The sequence below is a fragment of the Phyllostomus hastatus genome, unplaced genomic scaffold, assembly GCF_019186645.2.
Source record: "Phyllostomus hastatus isolate PE091 unplaced genomic scaffold, TTU_PhHast_1.1 phas_contig_40, whole genome shotgun sequence".
Taxonomy (NCBI): Eukaryota; Metazoa; Chordata; class Mammalia; order Chiroptera; family Phyllostomidae; genus Phyllostomus; species Phyllostomus hastatus.
The window spans coordinates 83,572,779-83,597,320 of NW_025333872.1; the positions used below are offsets into that span (position 1 = coordinate 83,572,779).

The 24,542-nt window shown below is 44.5% G+C and overlaps 1 protein-coding gene across 5 annotated transcripts in view; it reads left to right on the plus strand.

Annotated features, from left to right (window-relative positions):
• Nucleotides 1-24,542, plus strand: part of PHACTR2 (phosphatase and actin regulator 2) — a 225,049-nt gene that overhangs the window by 45,524 nt on the left and 154,983 nt on the right. Inside the window, exon 1 of one of the 5 annotated variants that reach the window (XM_045842644.1) lies at nucleotides 18,580-18,725. The exons of the other annotated variants lie outside the window; for them this stretch is intronic. Within the exon in view, the coding sequence (XP_045698600.1) occupies nucleotides 18,713-18,725 (13 nt within the window). The 5' untranslated portion in view covers nucleotides 18,580-18,712. Of the gene's footprint in view, nucleotides 1-18,579; nucleotides 18,726-24,542 lie in introns of those variants that run through there. 5 annotated transcript variants of the gene reach the window in all.

The window sequence follows — 24,542 nt, forward strand, 5'->3', positions numbered from 1 at the left end:
AGCTGCCCTTTGTAAATTCATTCCTTTATCAAATTTTTATTAGGTGTACCCTGGGTGCCAGGCAGGGAAGGAGTAGTGATCAGTAGACACAGCCCCTGACCTCTAGACTCGTCAGAATTCTGGTTACTCTAGGCCCCTCTCTGGATGTGATATCTGGCATCTATTGTGGTAGCCCAGGATTTTTTTAATCATCAATCAATCAATGATTGTTTTGCATCTAACATCTGCTAAGTACATATGCTTCCAGACGAAGCTGCAAAACTTTTGGGTGGGGAGCTTGAAAAATTGAACTTTCAGTTCTGGGAAAATTACAGTATTAGGCAGGTGATCAAGAAAGGGATTTGGCCTTAGGGGCCGATTGTTAGACTTGGGGTCCAGATGGATCAGCTCTTGGGAACCAAGCAGTAATGAGCAGCTGGGACGGAAAGTTGGAGACCGAGCTGGGAACTGAGATCAACAGGCAAGTGACTTGATGTGTAATCTCAGAGTGTTGGACAGCTGAATCCCCATGCTGTGCATACAGAAAGGACTGGCCCCAGCTGCTTCTTCAAGGGAAGGCCGAGGAGCCTCAGCTCTGGAGGGAAGAAGGTCAAGAGCAGAACAGGCACTGTGTGATTTAAGTAAGGCACCACCTTACCTCTAGTCATGGCACCAGAAGAGGCTGGCTCCACCTGATGGCCTTTCCTGCAGACGCTACGGCGAGGTTTCATCTGGCCTGGAAGACCTCAGGAAGTTCAAATGATGTATAGGTTTTGATGTAATTTTTCACCAAACCTTGGCCCATTTCTACTACACAATGTAAGAAATGAGCAAATGTGCATTGTCCATCAGCACAGTGACTTCTTCACCAACAAAACCTGGCCCAGTGGCTGTCAGACTCTGGATGATCACACCGGTCATCACTCTCATGGGGAGAGTAACTATGGGGTTGGAGGCAGTGCCTGAGTTGAGGGCAGAAGTTTCCTTCTTGGAGACCAGAGCAACAGGCAGGCAATAAAGACTAGGAGTCTGGTGCCAGGGGAGAGCAGGATGCACGGCTGGGAGCCGTGGAGAGGGAGATGCTGGCATTCTCCTCTGCATGAGAGCCTGATTTGTCTTTACCAGCTGAAGGAAGCCCCACCTCTCTAGGCTCTCTGGTCATAACTCAGGCAGAAGAAACATAGGAATGTTTAATCAGCAACTGTGGTGCGCTAGATGGGCAGGATCAGGATTCAGCGCTAAGCCTACACACTGAGGACAGCTGGTAGAAGAGTCTCAACAGGCTGTAGGGCCTGAGAGTGGGGCTTAACTGGGTGGGAACCCCACCTGCACCAAGGTGCAGGTGGAGTGTGGAGGAGCTTTGCCCACAGAGCCACCCGTCCTCCGCGGATGAGAATAAGTCTACTAAGACATGATCTGCTTGGGGAGGAAAGGTGGCTGATCTCTCAAAGGAGAAGGGCCAGGAGCCTGTTCCTCAATGGGCTTTTACTGGGTTCATTTGCACAAGAATACAGGTAAAGCTCATTAATCATTGTCAAGCAATAAGGATTAAACAATAGATAACAGAGAAGTCTGAGGGCCTATTTTGAGTCAGGGTCAGATACCTAAAGAGCAATAGAACTTTTGAGGAACAAACTTACTTCTTACTTGGGCCCCTATCATTTAATTGAGAGCATTCTAAACAAAACAGGTTTCACAGGATTTTACATATTCTTTCTTAGGCCTGATTGCCCAGGGAACCTGCCCTTTCCAGCACAGGGCTGCACTGCCCTCTGTCATTGCTTCAGGCTTAAGTCAGGCAGGGGAAGTAAGGCAGCCAAGAGATTAGGAGACTTCTGGCAGACAGAATGAGGACTCGGGCTTTGTCAAAGCCGAGGGGCGAGGATCCATCACCCCCTTTTGCTGTACCCCCCAAAGTCCTTCTTCCTTGGGGGCCTCCCACGTGATCATGCCTGGCTTAGGTTGTTCCTCCCTTTGGGGAGTCTTACCTATCATTGGCTAACCCACCAAGCACTGGGGGGCCAGTTATGGACGAAGTAAAAGGAGCAGAAGCAGCGCTCCTGCCAAGGAGATAAGCTTTGTCTCCTTAGTGTCTTATGGTCTGAAGCTCACTCCCTCAGCCTTAGCCATAGGGGGGTTACAGCTCCTGAAACCATGCAGGGCAGTTCCCAACAGTGGAACTCAGTGGAAGGGAATCTATGCAGGGCAGGATGCTGGGAACCCAGTGTCAAGAAGCAGGGGTGTCCTTTGGAGCAGGACTCCAGGCATCAGGAAGGGGTTGGGAGCCAACTTGAAGTCTCAGGGTAAGACTGACTTAATGTAGGCAAAACTCTGTTCCACGTAGAAATGGACATAAGCAGACTGGACAAGGACAACACATCAGAAACTGGGAACCAGGTTCACTGTTAACTTAGGGTAAGGCATGGGGAATTGGATCAGCACCAGAGCTGCTAGAGCCCCTTACCCAGCAGAGTACAATAGGGAGCAATCCAGGAGGCTGACGGTGGTATGGGAGTACTGGGCTCTGAAAACAACTCACCGGGGCTGGAAAGCAAGCCCAGTGAAGGCAGGGATCTTCCCCAGTTTTTAACGGGCTAGGCACCTGTTAGCTGCTGAACAAATGTGGATGAATGAACTATGCTAGTGACTGTCCCCCAAACCCCTCACAATGACGTGGAACAGTGAGACTTGTTAGGTAATTTGTTTCAAATGTGGGTTGGGGCAGAGGATTAATGCCCTGCATGTTTAAGTGCCAGGGGTGGTGGATAAACCCAGCAGCAGAGGATTTTAAGCTGGGGCTGCCATTGCATCATGGAAGGAACAGATTCTTTTTTCTTTAAAGCAAAATACAAACTTTGAAGACACATTATCGTGTGCTTGGATGAGACCCAGATGTTTTGCACCATATTAAATGGGAGAGAAGTTTTTATGTTGGATGCTTTTAAGGGCAAATAGTACGAATGGGCCACACAGCTCAGAGGAATGACAGTGCGGTGTCTGACTGTGAGTAGACCTGACGTGGGCCTATCAGGCCCCACGAGCTGCATCTGTCTTCCTCTAAGGCTCTGAACGTGTGCGCCTCTTCAGTGGTGTTCAGCACCGTGTGCTGCAGTGGTAATGATTGTCCAAATCACCGTGCTGGGGTTATTGTCCAGTCATTTTGTTCACGATGGTAATTACCGAGCAGTTTCAGCTAATTAACTGATCTTGGTTTGTGAAATCCACAGCATCTGCTTGAAGAGAGATAATCATCTATTAGCCATGGTGGGAAGACATGGTAATTATTCTAAATTTTAAATCAAATTACTTAGCTGCAAGTATGAAAAAAGAAGAGAGGTGTAATGAAGACTCCATCCTGTTCTACAGCATTTCAGTTTTTAATGGTTTTTCTAAGAAGCCACACTTTAGTTTTTGACAATGCATGTGATCCAGACATTAAAGAAACATTTACAGACTATGCCCAATCATATAGGTAAGTGTATAAACTATTTCTGCCCAAAGGGTTTAATCTCCAAAATATATATAAAGAACTCACACAACTCAATACCAGGAAGACAAACAAGCCAATGGAAAAATGGGCAGAGCACCTGAATAGACACTTCTCCAAAGAGGACACACAGAGGGCCCATAGACATATGAAAAAATGCTCAATATCACTAGCCATCAGAGAGATGCAAATTAAAACCACAATGAGATATCACCTCACATCTGTTAGAATGGCTATCATTAATAAATCAACAAACAAGTGCTGGCGAGGATATAAAGAAAAGGGAACCCTAGTGCACTGTTGGTGGGAATGCAGACTGGTGTAGCCACTTTGGAAAATAGTATGGAGCTTCCTCAAAAAATTAAAAATGAAAGTGCCTTTTTCCCCAGTGATTCCATTGCTGGGGATATACCCTAAGAATCCTGAAACACAAATTCAAAAGAACTTATGCACCCCAATGTTCATAGCAGCACTATTTATAATAGCCAAGTATTAGAAACCCAGCCTAAGTGCCCATCAGTAGATGAGTGGATTAAAACACTGTGGTACTTTTACACGATGAAATACTATATAGCAGAGAGAAAGAAGAAGGAGCTCCTACCCTTTGCAACAGCATGGATGGAACTAGAGAGTATTATGCCAAGTGAAATAAGCCAGGTGGTAAAAGACGAATATCATCTCATTTATAAGAGGAATCTATTTTGCAAGCAAAATAGAACCAGAGACATGGAAACATGGAGCAGACTGACAGCTGCCAGAGGGAAGGGGAGAGGGGAGGAATGGTGGAAAGAAGGAACTAGTCAAAGAATATGTTTGAATGACCCATGGACGTGGACAACGGTGTGGGGATTGACTGTGGGAATGGGTTGGTTGGGCAGAATGGAGGAAGACAAAGGGGGAAAAGCTGGGACAACTGTAATAGAATAAACAAGAATAAAAAAATTATTTCTGTCCATGGAATCAAAGATGTATATCAGATGAATTAATATTATCCAAAGTTTTACACTAAAAAAAAAAGATCTGATGTTATTCTCAATTCATCTCTCAGTAACATGAAATGGTCTATGGTTGTGGTCTCTAATGGAATAATTATACAAAAGCCTGTTAGCAATTCATGCAAGATTAAATTAAAAGATTAAGTCTGGAGTCTGTTTACAAAAAACTGGGATACTTTTTCATGGAGATATTCAACAAGCCAGTGAAACATTTGAAAGCAAGAAAGTTGTAGTGAAATTAAGAAACCCTCTTCTTTCATCTGCCCCATAGAAACTCTACTTGAAGGGTTATTTGGAGTAAAAAATTAGTGCAATACTCAGCACAAATTCTAAATATTACTGGCAGTGAAAGATCTTGTAAATCCTTTTATTCTTAATATCATTGATCTTATAAGTGGAGATAGAATTACAGGATCCCAAATTAGAAGGGTTCTGGCATTGATAAACGTGGAGCAATTTTCCCAGCTAGAAATTGGTACCTAGTAACTCACTACATTGTCAATAGAAATATGTGTGTCTCTAAGTACTAAAATTACATAATATGGGAGAAACAGTGCTCACTGTAATCTTCTAATCTTCCAAAACATTTTCTCATTTGGAAAATGCAACCAGTTTATCCCCAAACTTTATGAAGTCCTGCATGGAAAACTGATAAAAGTTGAGCCGCTTTAATTTGAACAGCCGAGCTGGCTCAGTGGCAGTCAGGTTATCTCTGAGTAACCTTCACAGGAACTCGCAGAGTAGAGTTTGAAAACCATTAATTTACGCTAGATGTCTCACATGTCAGTCCTCAGAGGAGGACTTTTGTGTGATAAACCCAGAGAAAGCAGAGGAAGGAAATAAAGATACATGTAAGAATTAATGAAAGAGAAAACAAATATATGAGGATCAATAAAGCTGGAAGTTGGTTCTATGAACAGATGAGGGGAAGCGACACAGCCGGATGTGTGCACAGGAGAGGGAAGAAATAAACAGCGTTAGAAATGGAAAGGGAACAGCTCCATAGAGGTTCTAGGGGTTGAAAGATAGCAAGAGTATATTATGAACAATTTGATTTCTGTCACTTTGAAAACAGATTAAATGTCCACTCCTAAAAAATTTAACTTAACCAAAACTGGCCCAAGGAGAAATAGAAATTCACTAAGTCCCGTAATTATTAACTAATTTGAATCACTGATCAAAATATTTCACCAGACCCAAAAGATTTTGCTAGTGAGTTCAACTCAGCATTTAAGAAACAAGTCATTCTAATTATATTATTAGTTTGCTAGGGCTGCTATAACAAAATACCACAGATTGGATGACTTCAACAACAGAAATTTATTTTCTTTCACTTCTGGAAGCTAGAAGTCCAAGATCAAGGGTGTTGGCAGGTTTGGTTTCTCCCAAGGCCTCTCACCTTGGCTGCCTTCTTATTGTGTCTTTGCACGGTCTTTCCTCTCTGCATGGGGTGTCTCCATGGGTGTGCAAGTTACCGCTTTTGTCAGAACACCAGCCAGACTGGATTAGGGTGTCCCCAAAAGGCCCCTCATTTGAACTTAATCACTTCTTCAAAAGTACAGTCTCCAAATGCAGTCATAGTCGGCTGTACTGGGGGTTAGAACGTCAGCCTATGAAACACGATTCAGCCCATAACACTAGCATTACACGGACTATTTTATGTTATAGAAAATGATGAAATCCATTCCAGCTCAGTCTACAGCCAGAAGGGAAAATGACAGGCAAATCTCACTCATAAGAATGATGAACAATTCCTAGACAAACGTTTGTAGCCTAACCCAACAATGTATTAAAAACACAGTAATCATGCCCAGGTTGAGTTTATTGCAGTCACCGAAACTCCGTGCTCAGCAACACAGAGTTTCGTTAAAATTCATCACAACAGTTTAAAATGGATTACTTTGCCAGTACTTAGTGGTGAAAGGAAATGTACTGATTTGAGAATATGTTTAATTTACACAAGCACTGGAATTTCGGGTGGTCTTCCATTCATTACAACCTATGGACGTTACCGTGGTCCCTTCACTGTCTTTGGGAATAGACCGAAACTCGCAGTGTGTTGCAGGTGCCTCTGAGGAACTCACCCTGTGAGGCCGAAGGATCCACATTCACAAAAACATAGTTTCCGCTCAGGTCCCTCCGGTTGAATTGTCGGAGGAGAATGCCAGTCTCTGACTTTAAATTGTGCTTCTGGAGCAAATGTCTCCCAGCATGCAGCTGCTCACATCTGTTATTTTAAGACACTAATCAAGGAGAACATAGCATTTCACCTCCCCCGTGTTATTTATGTGACTTTATATGAAATTGGTGCTAGAAAGCTAATTGCAGTTTTCTGGATTGCGCAGTCAATAGGCATTGGTGATTGCAAGTGGGTGTTGTTACAGAGAAAGGGAGAAAATACCACCAAGAGAAGGCCATTCAGTGAACCATTTAGGTTTAAATATCCCTCCAGGAGTTCAACTTGCGAATGGGGTGTATTTTTATTTATTTATTTAGTAATGGAAACAAACTGTGTCGCATGTTGTAGCTGAAGATCTAAGCAGGAAGAAGCTTTGTGTCTCACCAGCGGAGGTTGCTGTGGTGGAGAAATTCAGTTCCCAAGAACGGTCGATGCCGGAGTCCCTGTGTGGGCGGATTAATTGCTGCTGTTGTGCGGCCTCATCCTGTCCCTCAAGCCCAGATGGCTGTCTTGCCAGTGCACGTGCTTGTCACTAGGTGGATTGGCTGAGACCACGGACCAAATGGAGCAAGTCCACACCCACTGGCAGAAAACTCTACATTTATATCCCACTGACAGCCAGTGTTAATTATATCTGTGTACGAAGGACAGCATTTCTTGCCATATTTTATGGAAGTTTTTGAGACAACATTTTTAAATATTAACAGATTTTTTTCTCCCCTGTAGTTCTCTGGTTCTTGCGATGTCTCTGTCAGCCCGGACAGCTGGGGCCTCCTGCGTTCACTAACTTGGGAAAGGGGGACAGAGCAGGAGGCAGAGAACAGGGAAGCCAACTCCTGGTTGTTGAGTTCCAAAAGCCTAGGCCTGGCAGGGGATAAAAATCTGGAAAGAATTGCTGGAGGGTCATCCGGAGGCAGGCAGACCCAGACACATTGAGGATACTCCGGAGTGACCCTGTGTCAAACATGTTGAGAAAGAAAAAGACTCATCTGCGTGGTGTTCTAGACCAGCTGCCTGGGTGTGTCTGCAAGGCCCTGCCCCACCGGGTGGCACAGGAGTGGAGAAGGAGCTGGGGAGGCTGGGGCTCCGAGGCAGCCTCTCCCCTGTCCAAGGGGTGTGAGCGCAGCGGGATGTTTCCACACACCCAACCAAGGGCAGTGTGAGTATGGCACCTGGAGCCACCTACCTGAGGAGGCTGTAGGTTCCCAAAGGAGGCAGGACATAGTGGCGATGTCCGTGGGCCCCTGGCTTAAGGCCAGCGAAGGTCAGATGGGATTGAGGACTTCTCAGGGGACTCTGGTGTGGACGAGGACACCCCAGGATGATGGTGCTGCCCTGACACTTTGGCTCCAGCAGTCATGGGGCGGGGAATGTGTTGCCAAAGCCCAGCCACACTCCTCGGCCACGCCTCGGGCCTCGGGCACCTGGGATCCCAAAATTCCTGGTCCAAACAGCCCTCAGCCCACCTCCAGGGCCCACCCGGGCTGGTGCCCTAGCCCCGTCTTTATGAGAGCGGGGGCAGTCTGTGGTGCTGGTATTCGTGCCCCTGGACCACAGGGGTCCCCCCGGGGATGGCTGTGTCGGGAGTGTTGACAGAAAGCACGTATGTGGGTATGAGTGTGGCGCGAGAGCCAGAAGCCGGCGCTCAGCGTGGCCGTGTTCCAGGTCATTATGAAGGTATATTTGTTAAGGGTGGAGGATAGAACGTATGTTAACTAACAGTCTTTTAGCTTGACTTTATAACTTCTAAATGTTTGGATGTACGGGTCGTGGACTTCCATCGGCACTCTGGCACTCGCTCACCGCTCTGCCCTGCGATGGCTCCTCGTAGCTGCGGCCTGTCCGCTGTGAAGCCCCCACCAGCCTGCTCAGTGCCCTGCCTGCGTGGTGCCCAGTGAGTGGTGATGGAATGAACTGGTAAAATAAGTGTGTGTGTTTGACGGCCGTTCATCTGAAAAGCCATTCAAGGTTAGCCACTCGAGTTTAGGACCAATGAAAACATTCCAGTGGAATTTGGAAACAATACTCAGGAGTTGGCATAGACTGAATACTACTAATTGTCGTCTAAATGAAGACAGGGTGTCACTGCTGCCTCCCAGGAACTGAGATAGGAAAAGCCCTTGACTTGGTCATGGTCCAGGGGGTAAGCCCCGGCTTCTGCCTGAGCGCTGGCCTTGGCTAGACCCAGTTGGCCAAGCTCTACATCCTCTAGGACTTGCCATCCACTGGCGTGGAGCCAGAGGCCTGTGCCTCTGGGCAGGCGGGGCTTGGCTCCCGCCTCTGTGCCCGGAGACTGTGCCGGAGCCAGGACAGAGGACTTGGCCCTGCTTAGCTCTCATTAACCAGGCTATGGGCGGGGTGAGTCGGGTCTGTGGGACGTCTGACACCGTTGGGGCTCTCTTCTTCCCATCAGCTCGCTTTAGCAGAGCTTCTTTGCAAACACATCAGCCTAGGGAAGACCATTGCATAATGGCTTCATGAATACCATACGGCTTCTAACGTCAGTCCTTTCCTGTTACCTTTTCAAATGGGGCTTTAGAAGCAAGTCTGTTTTAGATTCTGGTAGTAAGAACAAATTTAGAAACCGTTAGAAGGTGTGACGCATTTGATGGAAAATATAGATGGACAAGGAATGACGTTCCCCATTAATAGGGATAATTGGATAATGGCCACTGAACTATTCATGAACTAAGGTAACTATGTCAAATGACGTGCTGAAGGTTAACTAGGTAAAGCAAGGCGCACAGGCGATAAACTTCTGATACTCGAGCTTCATTCTGCATGAAACTAAGTGGAGGGTTTTGTGCCACCGTTACTTGGTTCTGGGGGAGTTTTTTTGATCTGTGGAGCAGAGCAGGCAAGGCCCAGGACGTCTCCAGGGTCACAAGCATTCTGTGTTGCTGACTGGGTTTGGAGCTTAATTATTTAAATGTTTCCAGACTCAAATGACTGATGAGCTAACATATTTTTAATTCAGCCTTTCACAGAGCAAGCTGTAAGCTGTGCCCAAAGCAGACGCTGCAGGACGCTCTGATGAACTGATGCTAACTGCAGGTTCCCTGCCGTGTATTTTATTTTGATGTTTACATTTTATATTGTAACTTTAAAATGCCCAAATTTTAAGGGAATAGCGCCCTCCCTTAATTCCAGTCCCCAGCGAAGGCCCCCATGAAGAGGACTAGAGATTGTTTTGTTGTTGTTGTTTTTGAAGAGAGAAAGGATGCTGTTAGAATAAAGAAGAAGAGTGATGCCAGAATGTTCGACCTAATTTAGCCCTCTAAAGATAAACACACTGGTGATTCATGGCAGGCTGATGTTACTATTTTCATGTTAATTCTGCACCCTTTTCCTGCTCCCTTCCTGTCTCCGAATAGGTGGGTTATAGGTGGACTGACTTGGAGGGAGAGTCTGTCAGACTCCTTGTGAGTTCTCCCGTGGTTCGAACGGATTCTTATGTAAGCAAGAGCTACTGGGGGCTCTTAAAATAGTTCTGTAAAGAATAAGAGCATATTTGAGAATCCAGTCTGCAGAGATTATATAAAGTTAACACAGTTTACTAACCATCACACTTAAGTGATTTAATTGAACTATCTCAAATGGATGGCAGGTCTTTCGTAGCACTATGCAAATAGTAATTGAATCTTGGTCATCGGTCCTGCAAAATTGACCGTGAAAAATATTGGCCCTGTCCCCAGCAAAACATATCACTGAATTCCTTGTCACTTCTCAGTCTTGAGACTCTGTTGTTTTAGCGTACTGTGCCATTTCCCAAGCTGAGGGCGGTGCACTGGGCCGATTGTGCTTTCTCAGAAGGTTTGCCCCGTGGTGGCTATTCCGTGGTAGAGGTTCCCCTCTGACTGGGCTTCGCTAGCAAAGAGACGGTCTTACTTAAGTTTGCAGTGAAGTCTTCATGGATTTTCAGTGAATGGTTAAATATTTCTTTTACTGAAGATGAATAGCATCCCCTACCTGTAGGTCTTCCTAAATGTAAAGTGAAGTCCCTACTCCCTACCATCCACACACCAGTGCACACATGCAGGGTCAGAATAAGACGTACTGTGTATGTCATCTTTGTCAAGTTGTATCAGCATATCAGTAATACACATTTACAGCAAATGTTTGAGTGGACAAGATAGTAGGTTTTCAACAAGCGAAGGGCTGTAGAGATACCAGATCTCTCTCTAAGAGTTACAGCACCCAACGCTGCGGGCTTGCCGTGAGTCCTGTGAACTCACTCGGATGGCCCACGGGCTTTCTGTCTCTCTTGGTCCAGTCACCATGTCCATTGCTGTTGGAGCTGCTGTCACTCCTGCCTTCTTTCTTCCTTTGCTTTCACCACCCCCGCCCCACCCCGGTGTCTGTGTGAAGGCCACATCACTCTGCCGCACACTCTGGACCTTTCTTCCTACCCCTCGTGTTTGCTTTTCCTGTGTCCTCTCCATATGGTGGAAGAGCACGTTGGTTTGTATCTCAGGAAAGCCCATCGTCAGGGAGGAAGAGAAATGCCCTCCAGGAAGGCATTTCCTCGCTCTAGCCTCCGAGGGATGAGAGAAATGCACTTATGTCCCTCCTTTACGGAATGCTGTGGAGGTCAAGGGTTCCTCAGTGGCTTGGCTTTTTCTCCTTGAACTGCGGAAACATAATACTGGCCTCCAGAAAAGTGCTGAAGTCTTCATGCATTTTCATCAAATTAACCATTTCATATGGTTAAATATGATTTCTTTTACTCGAGGTGAATAGCATCCCCTACCTGTAGGTCTTCCTAAACGTAAAGTGGGATCCCTACTCCCTGTAATCCATGCAGCAGCGGAGGCATGCAAGGTCAGAATAAGACGTACTGCGTGTGTCGTCTCTGCCGAGTTCCAGCTCTTGGATTTTTGTTCTGCTGTCTGTATTTGCTGATGCGGAGCCAGTGACACAGGGTTTGGGGGATTTGATTCTCCCATTCTCCCTCACGTAACACACAGTTTTGGCTGTGCACTTGCTAAAAGGTTGTTAAACTCCACATCCAGCATTGACCTAAACACTCCTTGTGATAGCCTCAGGGACATCCTAGACCCAGCTTTCTGAGTCTTGTGGAGTTAGATTCTTAGGAGGTCCCAAGTTCTTTCTTCTTTATAACTCTCCCACTCTTTTCTCCTGGTAAGTACTCTTTCATTACCTGAGCAGATCCCACTACTGGTGTCCCTTTGACACCCCTCCCACAACTTACCACATTTTCTACCTATTACCTAACCTCAGGCACACCCAGGGGACAGCAAGGGGGCCTTGGCTGTCTCAACAGTTCCCAGCGAGAGCGGACTTTGATTAAGACGACTTGCACAAGGACATGTAGTTTGTTCAGATGATAATGTGGTAGGTAGAATAATGGCCACCACATCCTAATCTCCAGCACTTGTCAATAAATTGTGTTACGTGGGAAAGGGGGACTTGATAGAATCAATCAAGTTAAGGGTCTTGAGTTGGGCAACGTATCCTGGATTGTTCTTTTTAGCTCAGTGTAATCACATGGGTCCTTATAAGAGAGAGGCAAGGAGATCAGAAGAGGAAAAAGCAATGTCACAGCAGAAATAGAAGTTGGAGCGATATGGCCGTAAGCCAAGGGCTGCCGGCTGCTTCCAGAAGTCAGAAGAGACAAAGAATGGACTCTCCCCGGGAGCCTCCAGAAGAAGTTAGCTCTGCTGACACCGTGACTTTAGCCCCTCGCGACTCATTTTAGACTTCTGACCTCCAGAACAGTAAGAATAAATGTAGGTTGTTATAAGCCACCAAATTCGTGGGCCTGTATTTTATTATAGTTACCACAAGCAGCGCGTACAGATGAAAGACAATGGGAAAGGCGAGCTGAAAGAGGAACGGTGAGTCAGGTCTGGAAGGCAGTCAGAGGAGGGCTGACTACTTCTCTGGGAGCAACTGCCAGCACCCCCCCCCCCCGTTTCCCTGCGCTTCATTAGAACCTGGGTAAACCCTGACTGGTGCCCAGTGTCGTTCCTTGTTCTGCTCCTCGTTTCAGAGACAAATGTTCTATCTCGTTTTTTACCCCACGGCTCCCGGGAACTTGACCACAGTTGTCATGGAGGAATCACTTAGCCTTACATTCCTCAAAGACTGTAGCTAGATGTTTGCTGGGGCCCTAACAAGTCCGTCTAGAGCCATTTAGGTGGCTTGCGTTGATGCTCCCTGGTACTTGTGCCAAGTTTAGTGAGGTGAGTAGTCAGTGCATGAGATTGCTCCCTGGTTAATAGGTTCGATCTTCTCCGTCCCTTCCTTAGAACAATGGTTTTAGTGAAAATAGGCTGAGAACTTAGTTCCCAGTTAAATCAGCCAGGCGCGTGTCGGTTACCTTTTGTGTACTGAGCATGCTGCTCTCAGTATTCTGGGTCGATGTGAAAAACCGAGGTTGCCTCCACTTCTTTCTTCAACGCGTGCCTGAATAAGGAGATACAAACAGAGTGGTGACACAGAATCATCTCTTCAGTTGATCTGATGGCTCAGGAAGTATTTGTACTTAGCCATTGTTTACTAATAGATGGCAGAGTATACTTGAGTAGGAGGACACAAAGTTTTCTTTGGGCTTTTTAAGGAGATCAGGTGGAAATTGATAAATGAATGAAAAGGTGACCAGTCCTGTATAGGCATGATGGGGTGCTCCAGTTGGTGCAATGGCTGAAATTAAGAATGCCTGCACCACGGTGTTTGTTTCTTTATCGATGCACCACTTAGGTGGTGAGGTATTCTAAACACAACTGCTGAGCACTTAGTAGTCTTCTCAGACATATGAAGACTGACTGGATCCCTGCTTTTATGGGCTGTTTACTGTAGCAGAAGGAATCAATTTATAATTCATAAGGCATTTGCCAAGGTAGGAGACATCTTGTTACTAAATTCATTAATGTTCAGCCTCTTAAATTTAAGTCACTCAGAGCCCAGAATACCTTGTCTGGTGAAAACCACCAGGATATCCTGTGAAGGAACTATTTTTGGCTGCAAAGTGGTGTTGGCCTTGCCAGCCTGTGGGAACAGCTCCTTAAGACCCAGCCTAAACCTTTCCACTTATCCATGCTGTCTAGATAACTAAAACAGCACACCCTTTCTTGATAGAAACATGAGTCTGGAAGGGGCCGGGGAGAGCCTCCGTTCCTTCTAGCTTTTCCAGCCCAGCTGGGACTTACCTATGTAATAGTTTATCTATCGTCACTGTGTGTTTGGAGCAGAAGGGCGGTGTCCAAGCAAGGCCTCCCCAAACCACCAAAAGTCCACACATGTCAGGAGACTGGCTGATGGCCACAGCCTCCTCAAGGTCCAGACGCCAGGCCAAGCTCCGAGGATCCTGAAACGTTTCACGGCCTCTGCTTTAAGATGTTATTTCAGCCTGTGTGAAGAGAAGACACTCTAAGGCCTGCGTACAAAGGGAAAGAAGCAAACTTGAATGAGTAATTCAGGAGACCCCGCCTCCTCCATGACCCTGGAAGAGAAATCGTGAAAGAAAAAAATAGTTAGGAAAAATCAGAAACAGTGTCATGTCACGCAACTATTGTCCTAAAATCCAGATAATAGAATGCTAGTTAAATGGGTAATTGGTTGGTTTGTTTTTTGCCCAGTTTTTTCCAGGAAATAACTCTCTGTTGCAAAACTTTCTCCTGTGAACTTTTTTATTTTTAATAGTTCAGGGATTTGGTTTAGTACTTAAGAGAGTTATAAATCCAAGCACTTCGCTGATTGAAACTATGTGTATCTGATTGCTGTTCTTGTAAAAGCAGTGGCCAAATCTTTCCAGAACAGATTTCCAGTAGAATCTGTTCCCAAGGGAACTGGGAGTGAGCTTGACTACTTCCTAAATGGTAGCCGGTATTCTGGCACTTCATTTCTCTTATGAATCAGAAAGAGAGAAGGTCTGATGGGCTGATCTGGGTCTCCAAGAGGAGATCTGCTGGGCCAGGCAATGTGACCATGTGGGCAATTCCTTCTCTTAATTCTTTCATTCTAAGGAACCGAGTCTAGCTTTGTAGAGAAGGACTCCAGTTGGTCCCCCCAAAGCCAAACCATTCTGTTTTTAGCCTATGATCCTGGAGTTGCTACACCTCTTGGAAAAGTGTTTCTGTCTCTTGTTCTCCATGGCATCCATCGGAATGACTCTTGGTCTACCTGGGCTCAGGTTTAAGTCAAAAAAGACAGGGTGTGATTGCCAACAGCCCCCAGCTCTTCCCTGTGTCCCCAAAATGCAGATAACTTTTGTCATAGAAAAGTTAAGAAATAATGTGAAATAAGAACTTTTCTAAGAAGCTAATGACATTCTCTTCTTTGAAATTGAGAAAGAGAGAGAGAGAGATGCCAATAAAGTTCTTTAGAGAGAGATGCGATCGTGGCCAGGTTATCTTTGGGACAAGATGTGATCACAGCCAGGTTATGTATCACCAGGGGCTCGGTGATGCATTTGAAGGTGGTGCTGGATGCCCCTGGTAGCCTTGCCCTTTCGACCTCAGCTGCTCAGACCCAGAGCCACAAACACCTCACAGCCAATCTCAGACAAACCCCCCATTGAAAACCAGACAGTGATGGGGGGCGGGGTAGCCTCCTTTCTGTGGGTGGCACAGCACTGAGGGGGTGTGGCGTGCACGTGCTCCCAGCCACCATTGGCCTCAAGCAGATGAGTCCTGATTCTAAGAAAGCTGAAGAATGTGGGAGGCTTAATAAAAATGGGAACTAACCTCATAGTTAAAACATGAGGTCGAACATGAGGCTCACTGATGCCTCTACCGTGCCATACAGCTTCTGTGGGACAATCAGAAAGGGCCTGGTGAACATTTTGTATTCTGGCATTCCCCAGCGACAGCGTATTAATTGTATTAATATTCATTGTGAACCAAGTCAGGGGAGGGGGTGGATTCTCCCTGGAGCTGAAGCATGTTCCATTCACTGGGTTTTTTCACTGTCGTGCGGCCTTCTCCTGGTGCCAGGTGGGGACATGGGGGTGCTGGCGGCAATGCAGGGAGACAGAAAGCAGATGTGCCCTTGGCAGTCTATGTGGTTTTTATGCACCTCGGTCCCTAACTGACACCCAGTAGCAGTTTCATTATTTTTAGACTTCTCTCCATGTTGCTCACCCCTTGTTTGTGTCTTACATTATTGGTCGTTAGAGAGTCTTGGGTGCTTAGCAGGTGAGAGAGGGAGAGAGTGGGTTCCTAACTAAGGAAGGGATCCTGTGGCAAAACACTAGAAAGGATTACTTTCTACCCTTTTAAATTGCAGAATTGTACTGAAGGGCCGTAGTCCGTTATCTGAAAACGGTGGGGTTGAGTGGCATGTTTCTGAATTCAGAATTTTTGCGTTTTTGAAAGGAATAGATAATGCCTATGCTGTATATTACATTTCACCCCAGCAGGGTCTGAACAGGTTTCCATAACCGATAACATCGAAATTTCCATAGCAAAATGTGATTATTCATCCTAAATGGGATAAGTAAAGATTTTAATTAACCTCACATCAGTTCCACTCAGGTTGTGACACAGATGCATTTTAGAGCCAAACTAAAAAAAAAAAAAAAAAAACAGCCTCAAAAAAGCCCACCTTGCTATTTTCAGAGCTTTCTGGAATTTGGAATTGTGTGTGACACTGTGCCTCTTGCATATGTCACATCATGAGTCAAAGCAGTGTTTGAGGATCTGTCCTTGGGATCCAGTCAGGATTTATGAGGAAAAGGTGTTTTTCAAATGTCCAGCAAAACCAATGTTTGGACCACAGCCCATTTGTAATTTGGGAACTGACTACATTAATTAAAATATTTAAAAGCCACATTTTGAACTGTGTGCGCAGCCAGTGGAAGTATATTCCTATTGTCAACAGGCCCTGCCAGCAGATGACGCTTCCTAGCTACTCCTTTCCCGAACCGCAGACTGCATGATGTATTTCCTCTCTGTCTTTTATATTTTGTATTTCCCTAACTCTTCTCTTTAAAAAAAAAGTTACTTTGCCCTAGATTTTCTTCTGGTGACAGTCTGAGTGGTTGGTGGTCTCAGGCAGGACGAGGAGATGAGATGCTGAGGTGTGGAGACCACAGCTACCTTAGTCCTATGGGATTCAGGTGTTTTTTTTTTAAGATGTATTTATTTATTTTTAGAGAGGGAAGGGAGGGGGAAAGAGAGAGAGAGAGAAACATGAATGCGCAGTTGCTGGGGGCCGTGGCCTGCAACCCTGGCATGTGCCCTGGCTGGGAATCGAACCTGTGATACTTTGGTTTGCAGCCACGCTCAATCCACTGAGCTACGCCAGCCAGGGCGGATTCAGGCATTTTTAAAAACTAATGAAGATTTTTTGAAATTAATAGAGTGATAGATCCTCAACTTTGTGTGACAGGATTAAAATAATGGGAATAAAAATCTCAGGGCAAAATCACTGAGAAATTCAACTTTTCTGTGACGAAAGTATTTCTGCACTTGTACCTATTTCGTAAGTGAAATATTCTGCTTAAATAGTAGGGGAACCCCAAATCTCTAGGTAAACCTGAAGTTACATTAAAAACAAAAAAAAATATTGTAAGCTATTGAAATGGAAGACTGGATTATAAAAAGTTTGCAAGTAGTTTGCCACTAGAAATTCCAGCAGCACAAAGAAATGCTAAATAAATGAATAGTGTTTCAAATTCAGCAACCCTGGTGGAGCCATCACACTGAGAAGTGTTTTTTAAAAACTTGTCCAAGTTAAAACCTGTAGAATCTACTGTACTATGGACTCACTGTATCATAGGTCAAATGAAGCCATTGTGATTTTTTTTTACCACATCTGAGAAAATGCAGTTGTGCTGTCCCCACATTCTAATATCACAGCAGCCACAGGATGTGACATACGAGTTCGTGAGCATCTCTGCCCATCCTCGGGCCGGGACTCTGTGAGCAGTTGCAGGTATCTGGGAGGGTCATGCTTCCACAGCCAAACTAAAGAACAAGAGAGATGGGTGTTCCTGGGTTAGTAAGTGCATTTTTCTTGATCCTCAGATTTCTGTTACTGAGCTGGCTGCAGATTGTCACATGCGCTAGAGTCCCTTGTCATCTTGTGATCATTATGCCATGTATTATGAGTGGCATTTGGTGAGATTCCTCTGAATTTCTCTGCTAGGCTAGGCGGGCAGAGATTCTGACCGGAAACACAAACACTAGTCATGATGAAAACACTGAAAATGGAATGATGGGACTCAGCTTCTTAGCATATCCTTAGAGCAGAAATATTGAAGATGGCCTTATTTTAAAATGCTTTATCTGCGATTTATTGCTCACCCCCAACAACAATAACAATAGCAACTATAAGAAAACATCAGCCCCAGCCAGTGCGGTTCAGTCGGTTGGAGTGTTGTCCCATAAACCAAAATGTCACAGTTCAATTTCAGGTCAGGGCACATGCCTGGTTCCAGGTTCAGTCCCTGGTTGGGGCATATACAGGAGGCAAGCAACCGATGTTTCTTTCACATTGATGTTTCTCTCTCTCTCTCTCTCTGTCCCCCCGACTCTGGAATCAATAAACATATCTATTAAATTATTAAAAAAACTTTAAACTTTTAAATGAAAAAGTTGCCCAGGTATTCAGTGATATCCATGATAAAGGCTGGACCGCATTTCGACCAGCCCAGGAAAGGATAGTTGGTTGTAGTTTTCAAAATTCCTTTCTACCTTTTAATTATCTCTGCCTCCTCCTGCTCGTGTTTGCTCTGGCATCTCTGGGAACAGCACTGTGTTCTGCATAGCATGTGCACTTCTCTCCTGAAATGTGCAATACACTCCACATTGCAGTGATTTTTTTTTTCCTCCTTCGCTTAGAACAGAGGTGAAAACCCCTGTGGATTCAAGTATCCACTTGATAGGCTCAGTCTCTCTTAATCAGCCTGTAATGGAGCTAATGGCTGTTTGTCATCCTTGGAGATATAAATTTCCTGGCGGTGTCTCTTGCAGACAGTGCATGAAGTATGCTGTGTGTGCCCACAAGGACTGATAATCGGCAGAAGGGCAGGGTGCTTCGTTAGCCAGGAGGAGAGCCGGGCTTCCCGGCTGCCGGGCTACAGAGCCGCCTCGCCACTCCTGAGACATGGACAATGCCGGTAGGTGAAGCAGGCATGAATTCTCCCCACCCTCTTGGCTCGTTTGCCGTCTGCATCCTTCCCTGCAGAATGTTTGTCTGTGTGTCGGTCTTGTTCTGCCCTGAAGTGTCCAGGACCGGGAGACATGTACTGTGCTAACCCTGCTGCATTGTGCACAGGGTGGGCGGTATTCTCTTTGAAGTTCAGGAACTGCGAACGCAGATTCTAATTCCACAGTCACCTTTTTGAAGACTACACTGTTATTTTATTTAGGCTGCAGGAGGTGTGCTGTTGGATCCTTTTGTGCTCAGAGCAGTGGGTGAAAATTCATATAGCTAATGAAACAACTTACTGAGAGGTGGCAAAAAATAGATGGAGTTAGTGAACAGAACAAAATTTTTTTTTCAGTGTTACAATATGAACTGTGTAAGAGCAGATGGATTCTTGTGTCTGTGGCTTAGTCTTCGTGTTAGGATGGCAGGTAGAAAATGTCTCAATATTCTCTGGTATTTTTATTTTCAGGGTATTTTGGGACATTAGTGGCCAATTGGGTACCTTTTAAAAATGTATTTGTTTTTAATATCTTTACTTGACAGCTAGAGGTACATGACTGTGGAAGTATTCTAATGCCAACTAAATGATTAGCAAAAAATGACTTCCCATGCAGCACTTTTTTTTTCTTTGCTGTATTGCGCTTTTAGAGGATCCACACTGGGATTACTCCCCACTTTGGTGTTAGGGACGCTAAATGCAGAATTCTCCCAAACGTCTTATGGATTCTCCGTCTCTGGCAACTCATTAGTTCCGTCGCTCCGCTGGTCACAATTTTAGAGAGAGATGCCCTTCAGCCTGGAGACACGGTCAGCTCTGCAAAGAGGCTGCGTCCTTTACAACACACCCCACACAATGAGACCACCCGTGTGTAGGAAAACATGCTTGTTTGTGAAATGTGGCTGTTCCAGCCCTCGGTTCAGGTAGCACAGGCAGACGGAGATTCCGAAGGCAGAGCGTTGTGCATTCTTTTATGAAATAAGCCACCAGGAACCAAACTCTGTGACTACAGTCATTTTGTCTTTGGCAGTGAGGACATCGACATAAATTAGAACAGTACCGTGTTGAGGGTGAAAATGTCAGGTTGTGAAAGAAAACAAATGCAACGGCGGGGGGGGGGCGTGTAGGAGAAGGGAGGCTGGACTGATGTCTATGCATTATACTCTGCATCTTTGGTCATTGAAAAATATGCCATTAGGGCTTGTCGTAAGAGCATGCAGGTATGATGTGCCATGACAAGGCACAATTTCAAGATCAGCCCAAAGCTGCTCTAATTACAGCAGTAGGGTCAGTGAAAATAAATAAACAAATAAACAAAAACCCCTAATTTAGCTTCATGTAAAACTTCTGACACCCACAATTAGTTATACTGAGGTCCTGGCAGAATTCTCACTTTAATTCAAGTAAGTACCTTTCTTAACTGGCTCATGGATTTATTTAAAGGCCATTTGAGAAAAGGAATGAAGCTACTCTAGTAGCCCTTTCGTAGGTTTAAAATATGCTAAGGGTTAGGATTTATTCTTTGGCTTACTGTAGCTTAGGGGGATAAGTGCTTTCATAATTTGTACTTATATTTATGCTTTTAATAAAACACCTCTGCTTCCAATATGTGTAAGAATATCTGTGCACTGTGTCGAGTAGCTTTTAAAGCAGCAATATCTATCTCATTTCAAATTTTAGGTGAAATACCAAATGTAGGGATGTATACATTTGAGTAGAATAACAGGCTTTTAAATTGCATTATTTGAATAGTTCCAAAATAACAATTTTCTCTTAATAGTTAATTGGCTGTCAGTGATTACTTTTCATGGTAACTTTTTGATGCTGTAAGCAGCCTCTCTTACAGCAGGGAAACGTGAGCATCCATCACACACACACTTACGCACACACACTTCAATCACTTGTATCAACTGTAGGAAGGCATTTGAGATAGTACTGGTAAGTGTCCAAAGGAAAGAAAAAAAAAAGAAAACACAAAGCTTGAAATACCTTCAACATTTTACCAAGACACCCAATTAACATGGAATACTGCACTTTTACTAATTTAATTGAAACGAGATAATGATGTTGAACATCTGCTTAAATATGCCAATCAGAAATGAGCTGGGGCCTGGTTATCAGAGGCTAGCAGTGTAGAGCTGGCCACCAGCCCTAATGATTGGGCCATGTGTTACCAAGAAGCTGGGCCCCTGCCTGCAGGAGTTTGGACACTTGTTAGGCAGAAACACAACAGTGGGTACCCAGTAGCCCAGTGCCTCTGACTTATTCAAATTACACAGAAGGCTGCATAGGAAATAATTGTGTGCATTTCCTGTTAACAATTAAGAAAGAGTTGCTGCCTGGGACTGTGGCCCTTGCGATGTCTGGGAGCACATTTTGGCCAGTGTGCCAGGGCGATTCTGTCCACTCTGTCCTTAGCAGGTAAAAGCCGACCTTCCTCCCATCTCTGAGAGGGACACATCCCTTCCCCATAATTGCTGGCTTATGTATTCCTTTAAAAGCTTTTCCTGGAATAACAATAAAATATTTATCTCACAGTGTGTGTGAAATATATCAGGGCAGTTTTAGCAATATCTAAGCTTTTCTTCTTTTTTTCGTGTGACTGTTTCTTCTTGTAAGTTCTATAATTGATATGCATGTTCCTTTAGCAAACAAGTCTGTGACCACAGCCGCAGTCCACACTGCTCTGCCCCTGGGTTTGTGTCTCTTTGCCACTTCTTCACATAGAACTGCATTAGGTGTCCTCATGGACAGGTTGCGGAGAGTAATGCTGAGACAAAGCTGATCGATAGTGTGCGATGAACATAGAGGAAAGCCCATATTTTGAAATGTAATTCCTTGTTCTGCAGGGGCAGGGTGGTATCACGGGTTCTATGGCATTTGCTGAGCTGATTTTTTTCCCCTTGAGACCAAGATATTTCCATTACCATGTGTCATAAGAAGCACGTTCATTTGGGAGGGGAGGTGGCATCTGTGAGAGCCACTGAGTCCTCACTTTACATTCTGTCCCACTGGATCAAAGGCTTTTGACCCTTGATGTACAGTCACTGAATGTGAGAAGTTTACAGACTATGGACTCCTCACGAAAGAGACTGGGGAATTACTTGGGAGCCAGCAGAGGAAAGGTTTACAGTGGAGTGATCAAGAACATTAACTAGTCTGAGATGAAAATGGGCTCTGCCACCTGCCATCCCAGTGACCATGACCAAGCTCTGCAGCCATTAATTTTCTCATCTGTAAGTGGCAACAATAATTGCACTGATCTCAGGATTGTTATGAAGAGGAAATACGATGATATAGGTAAAGCTTTTGGTACAATGGTTGGCATATGGTGCACATATGTTCACGATACTCAGTGCACATTGGCAGTTTAAAGAACCATCAAGACAGTGAAGCAGGGTTGCACTGTGAACAAATATATACTCTAGCAGGATGGCTATAGCAGCGAGATGACGCTGGGGAAAGGTGGGCAGTTACACACGGAGAGCCGTTGGGCTGCTGTCCCTAGAGTGTAGGTGGGAACTGGCAAGGGTGGCATGATGGGAATGGGGCTGAGGGACGCACTGGACGCGCATCAGCAGAGCATGGTGAGTAGATGAGGAGGTGGGGGAAAGTCAACCGCCAGAGCAGACCTTTGAGGTTTCCAGTGTGAGGATCTAAGGTAAGGGTCTTGTACTATGGAACATGCAGGAGTTTTAAGGGAACGGCGATGAGTTCCATTTTGGAATTGTTGGGTTTGAAGTACTTCTGTGCTACCCACTAGCCTTGGTAGCTATTCAGGGATGACTTTTAACTCACTAAAAGGTGTACACACACACACACACACACAGGCATGATCCCTGTGCGCACATGAAATTCCTCACCAGCCATGGATTTGAGATCATACAGGGTTGCTTTTGTTTTGTTTTACCCCCCAATCTAAACTCTTTTCTGTTTCACATATGCTTTCAGTTCAGCCCAGTAAACCCTGCAGCAGCTAACGCTTCTCTGCACCCACCGCCCCCATCCTGTGGGGGATCCTAGGAGGTGGTGTAGAGAAAGGAGACTTTCCATGGCCTCTTGAAAATTTTTTCAACACAGATGAAGATAAGACCAGGCCCAGAGAAATATGCCCCTAAGCACTGAAGTAATGTTGGCCAAGGCCAGGCTGTTACATGAGCAGATGTGAGCACCAAGACCTTCCGTTTCACAGTGGTTCAAAACCTCAGTAGGAGAATCTACTTTGCAGCTCAGGCTGCCCTAGCAAAGTTCTGGAATAGCAGAGGATGGTGAATCAGGAGAACGGTGACCTAATGGAGTAGACTTTTGATGGGAATTAATTTGCTTTGGAAATGAATGCTTTCTAGGACATTTGGCCTTGTCTGAAAACTATATTTGGTGCAATTAAATTTTTTTTTCTTTATTCCCTATGTTCATGATATCTTGGTCTTAGCTAGAATTTTGTTAACAGTGACACTTTTTAGAAACATAATAATGTTGTATACACATATTTATATAATATACACATACATTTGCATGAATTAATAGATCTTTATAGGTGTGCTTGTGTGTGCCTTCTTTGGTGGGGGATTCCAGCCTTGATACAGGGGAGTGAACTTAATACAAATTTAGAACAGATTTTCCTTTTAGTTAAAAGAGAAATTTATTCTTATTCTCTGAAATATCCTTTATATTATAGAAGTAGTTACTGTTGAACATTTTATTAGCTACAAAACAAGTAATTACAGTATTTTCCTTTGAATTTGTTGTGAAGCCCATTGCGCTGTTGTAGCACTTTATGGTTCATCCAGCAAGTATTTCTGAGCACCTGGGGTTCACATAAATATATTTTTCTAAGGGAGAGATGAAAATTTGTTAGATAATCTGCTTTTAGGAACATTGGCTTTCAAAATTACAGTATTATTATGGAAGTCACTCTACCTGTAAAACCAAATGCCAAAAGGAAAAATAGGTTTGTGTTAAAACGTAAAAGTACTCTACAAGTGGCATTACATTTTCCTAGTGGTTTTTACTCTAATCATAGAGCAATTTGGACGTCCTGAGAATAAACCACCAGACTTGGCTTAAGAGTGTGCCAAAGCAAGAAAAAGTCTTTGTTTCTAAAAAAAGTTTTGGGTTTTTTCCAAGTAATTAAAATTAGTTCTGAGTGTTGTTTATTTTTTTTGCAACCACTCATCTTTCCAAAGGCAAAATGAATTCTGATTTTTCTATATTGATAAGATAAAGTAGAAATTCTTGTGAAATGGCTTGCTTGGATCAAGAAAACCATTGGAAAAGATACGGAGAACAAGCATGAGTACATTTTGGTGGCAGAGGAGAGAAATCAAGTCAGTATTTTATAAATTATATGCCATTGCATAATAATTCCATGGTCTGTCAGTTAATTCCCCCTGATACACACACACACACACACACACACACACACACACACACACACAATGAATTTAGTGTCCAGGCCATTTGAAAAAATGGCTGAATTTAACAGCATAAAACAGGCTTTGTAGCATGCTAATGGAATTAGCATATAATTCCTTGCCTGTGCTAACATGTTGTTGCAAATTCCCAAGATGGGATGTAGAATGCAGTGTTTCCTAGTCCTATCAACCGCAGGTTCTCCAGGGGCTGCCCAGTTACAAGGTGGATAACTCAAATTTCGTGATCACTGTTGAAATCCCTTCATTCTCAATAAGCCAGGCAGAGGAAGACAAACACAATATGATCTCACTTATATGTGGAATCTAATGAACAGAACAAACTGACGAACAAAATAGACGCAGAGGCATAGAC